The sequence below is a fragment of the Dipodomys ordii genome, unplaced genomic scaffold (assembly GCF_000151885.1).
Source record: "Dipodomys ordii isolate 6190 unplaced genomic scaffold, Dord_2.0 Scaffold165, whole genome shotgun sequence".
Lineage (NCBI taxonomy): Eukaryota > Metazoa > Chordata > Mammalia > Rodentia > Heteromyidae > Dipodomys > Dipodomys ordii.
The window spans coordinates 1682199-1685581 of NW_012267381.1; the positions used below are offsets into that span (position 1 = coordinate 1682199).

General features: G+C 51.2%; 1 protein-coding gene across 1 annotated transcript in view; it reads right to left on the reverse strand.

The window, feature by feature from the left end:
* Positions 1–581: 581 nt before the first annotated feature.
* The window catches only part of Myl4 (myosin, light chain 4, alkali; atrial, embryonic), a 28283-nt gene continuing 25481 nt past the window's right edge, over positions 582–3383 (reverse strand). The window contains exons 5-8 of the mRNA XM_013033261.1: positions 2326–2499; positions 1643–1720; positions 1105–1149; positions 582–688 (exon numbers count right to left, since the gene is read on the reverse strand). Of these exons, the coding sequence (XP_012888715.1) occupies positions 1121–1149; positions 1643–1720; positions 2326–2499 (281 nt within the window). The 3' untranslated portion in view covers positions 582–688; positions 1105–1120. The remainder of the gene's footprint in view (positions 689–1104; positions 1150–1642; positions 1721–2325; positions 2500–3383) is intronic.

A 3383-nucleotide genomic window follows, 5' to 3' on the forward strand; every position in this document is an offset into this window, starting at 1 on the left:
TGTGTGTGTGTGTGTGTGTGTGTGTGTGTGAGACAGAACCCGGGACCTCATACATGCTAAGCAAGCACTCTACCACTGAGCCACATCTCCAATTCCCATCCAAAATTGAAAGAAGAGAAAGAGGAAGAGCAGGAGGAGGAAGAAGATCTGGAAGAGGAGGAGGAGGAGGAAGTTTACTACCCTTTGAGGTCCTGCCGTCCCCTTTCCTGCTGACCACCTGAGGGGGAGAGGAGGTAGGAAGTGAGTGTTAAAGAATGAAACTCCTGGCTTGTCAAACAGCACTTCCAGAACTCTCGCTTATGGGTCTGACTCAGTATTTCCAGATCCTTGAGCTTTTGTCCTTGTCCCCCAGCTCCCGGATCTGACTCATTTCTCTGAGAACACATACAAGGTCTTAGGTGACAGACAGATAGACAGACAGACAGACAGACAGACAGACAGACACACACACACACACACACACACACACACACATACACACATATCACTCAATTAATTAGGTTCAAAAAAACAACTCAGAGCCTGGTTAGAATCAGGAATTCAACCTAGCCTTCCTGAAGCTGTTTATTTACAGGGCGGGCTGTGGATAGGGCTCCTGGGGCTGCAGCATAGTGGTTAAGTCCAGTCGTCCATTTCATATGGGCCTCTCATAACTCACCCAAAGATGGCCTGTTCCAGGGCCAAGCACCTGAAAGAAAGTGCTAGATGGAGAGGGCCTGTCACCCCCATACCACACTCCCCACTGCAACCCCACATAGCTGTCAGGCCAGTCCCATACCCAAGGGAGCACAAGGAAGGGAGAAAGAGGACTGGCATCGGTCACTTGAGATGGGGTTTTCTCCCACCCCAGAGCCTGTGCAGGAGTCCCAGGCCAGAGAGATCTGGCACAGGCAGAGGACTGGACAATAAAGATCACGATGGGATGAAAAGACAAGGGAGAGCAGTTGGCAGGGAAGGAAGGGAACCAGGGCACTACGACCCCAGGGGAAACAGTGGCCAGGGCCATTTCCTCTTAAGAGACCTGGAGCAGAAGAGCAACAGGGCATGTGGTAGTGTGGAGTCTCTATGTCTCCAAAGGGAGCCAGAGGGAGAGGTGGCACTCACCCGGGAGGGATCTGCTTCAGCAAGACATGATGTGCTTGATAAAGGCTAGGAAAGAGAGCAGAAAATCAGCCATTGGACTTGGCCTGTTTCTACTCCTTACTTCCTTCTCCATTGTTTAAACTACTTTCCTCTTTCCTACACTTCAGGCCTCCCACTGCCCCCTTCCAAGCTGCGATTAAAGGGTTGGTGGGGAAAAGGCAGAAGGAAGAAAAGACCTCAATTCTGCCGTAGACTATAGTCCCCATGAAGCCCTGTAACCTTGAAAATGTACTCAGCGTGGCCCCACTGCCCAGGTGAGAAAACTGCGGCTGGGAGAAGGTAAGTGACTTGATCCAAGTCACACAGGTCACAAGGCACACAAGTCACATAGAACTCATGCTCTTCCCAGGATGCTCCATTTCCCCAAAGATGGAAAAGGGCAGCACCCAGCAGGAGTCCACCTAGCCTATGTGATGTATACATCTTGAAGGATAGTCCAAGCCTATGCCACACCACCCTCCCACACAGGGCTCTCTGCCAACCAAGGCGGGACAGATACCTTCATAATTGATGCAGCCATTGGCATCCTCCTGCCCAGACAACAGCTGCTCCACCTCAGCCTCTGTCATCTTCTCTCCTGGGGTAAGGGGTAGGAGGGCAGTGGTCTCTCAATTACAAATGGCAAAGCCCAAGTATGCCCTAGGGCTGGAGGTCCAAGATGCCCTGGATCTGGAAAGTGGTTCAGGCAAGTCTCCCCATAGGCTCTGGAAGGTGGGCTCAAGGAAATGTAGGCCCCACCTTCTCCCTGAAGCCTGCCCACCTCCCTCCACCCCACCCCCGCCTTTCTCTTTCTGACCACCTGGGCCTGTGACAGTTGCAAGAAACAGAAGCGGGAAGGGGTGGCATTGTCTCAAAAGAAATGTCCTCTTTACCTGACTTATGTAACTGTAACCCCTCTTTACATCACCTTTAAAATAACCATTAAATTTTTTATTTTAAAAGAAGAAAAGAAACAGAAGCTCAGGGCCCCTCTCTCAGGCCTGAGAGTGACCCCTGCTCTGCCAACTCCTCGCCTCTTCCAACTGCTGATACATTCTTGGCAACCCCAGTTGAGGATAGCTGTAACTTCAGAGCCCCGGTAGATAGGCCTTGGATAGACATGAAGACCCTTGGCTACTGCCCCTGGCCCCTCCCCCTTCCCCTCCCTCCCACCTGGGCTTTATCTCCATCCAGCTGACATACCCAGGGTGGCAAGGACATGGCGAAGCTCAGCGCCCATGACGGTGCCATTGCTCTCCTTGTCAAAAACACGCAGCCCCTCCACGAAGTCCTCATAGGTGCCTTGCTCCTTGTTGCGGGAGATGTGTTGCAGGATGGGCAGGAATGTCTCAAAGTCTAGCATCTTGGCATTCATCTCTTCCAACAGGCATGGGGACAAAGAAAGCCACATGAGCTGATGCTCAGGGAACAGGGAAGAAGAGCCTCACGGGTGAACAGCACCCTGGGCTTAGGGTTACAGATGCTTCTGGGGGGGGCACTCAGCCAGTCTCCCTGGAGGGCACAGAGATGCCCACCAGAGCAAGGCAAGCACTGGGGAAGCTTGAACGGGGGCAGAGGAAACTCTATCATGCAGACTTCTGTGTTTCAGGTGGCCAGCTAGACAAGAGGGGCTGAGGGTGACAACATCGAGATTCTGGCCCTAGCCTCACCTGACAAGTGAAAGAGTCACGTGGAAAGCAATTGAATGGAAAAAAAAACAAATTTTTTTAACTCTGTCCCATGATTAGAATAGCCTGCCTGAGTACTTAGACTCAGTCTGTTTTTTGTACACTTGTCATTTTCTTGGTAATAGTACACTATTTCCCACACTGCCGAGTATTAAACACTTCAACATAATGTTCTTTTTTTGTCAGTCATAGGGCTTGAACTAAGGCCCTGGGTGCTGTCCCTGAGCTCTTTTGCTCAAGGCTAGCACTTTACCACTTAGAGCCACAGCACCACTTAAGGTTTTCTGGGTTAATTGGACTTTCCTGTGCAGACTTGCTTTGATCCTCAGATCTCAGCCTCCTGAGTAGCTAAGGGTTATAGGTGTGAGCCACCAGTGCCTGTAGTAAATAATTTTTATTTTTGGGTCTGGTCATGGGGCCTGAACTCTGGGCCTGGGCGCTGTCCCTCAGCTCTTCAGCTCAAGGCTAGTGCTCTACCACTTGAGCCCAGCACCACTTCCGGCTTTTTTCTTTTTGCTTATGTGGTGCTGGGGAATTGAACCCAGGGCCTTAGGCATGCAAGGCAAGCGCTCT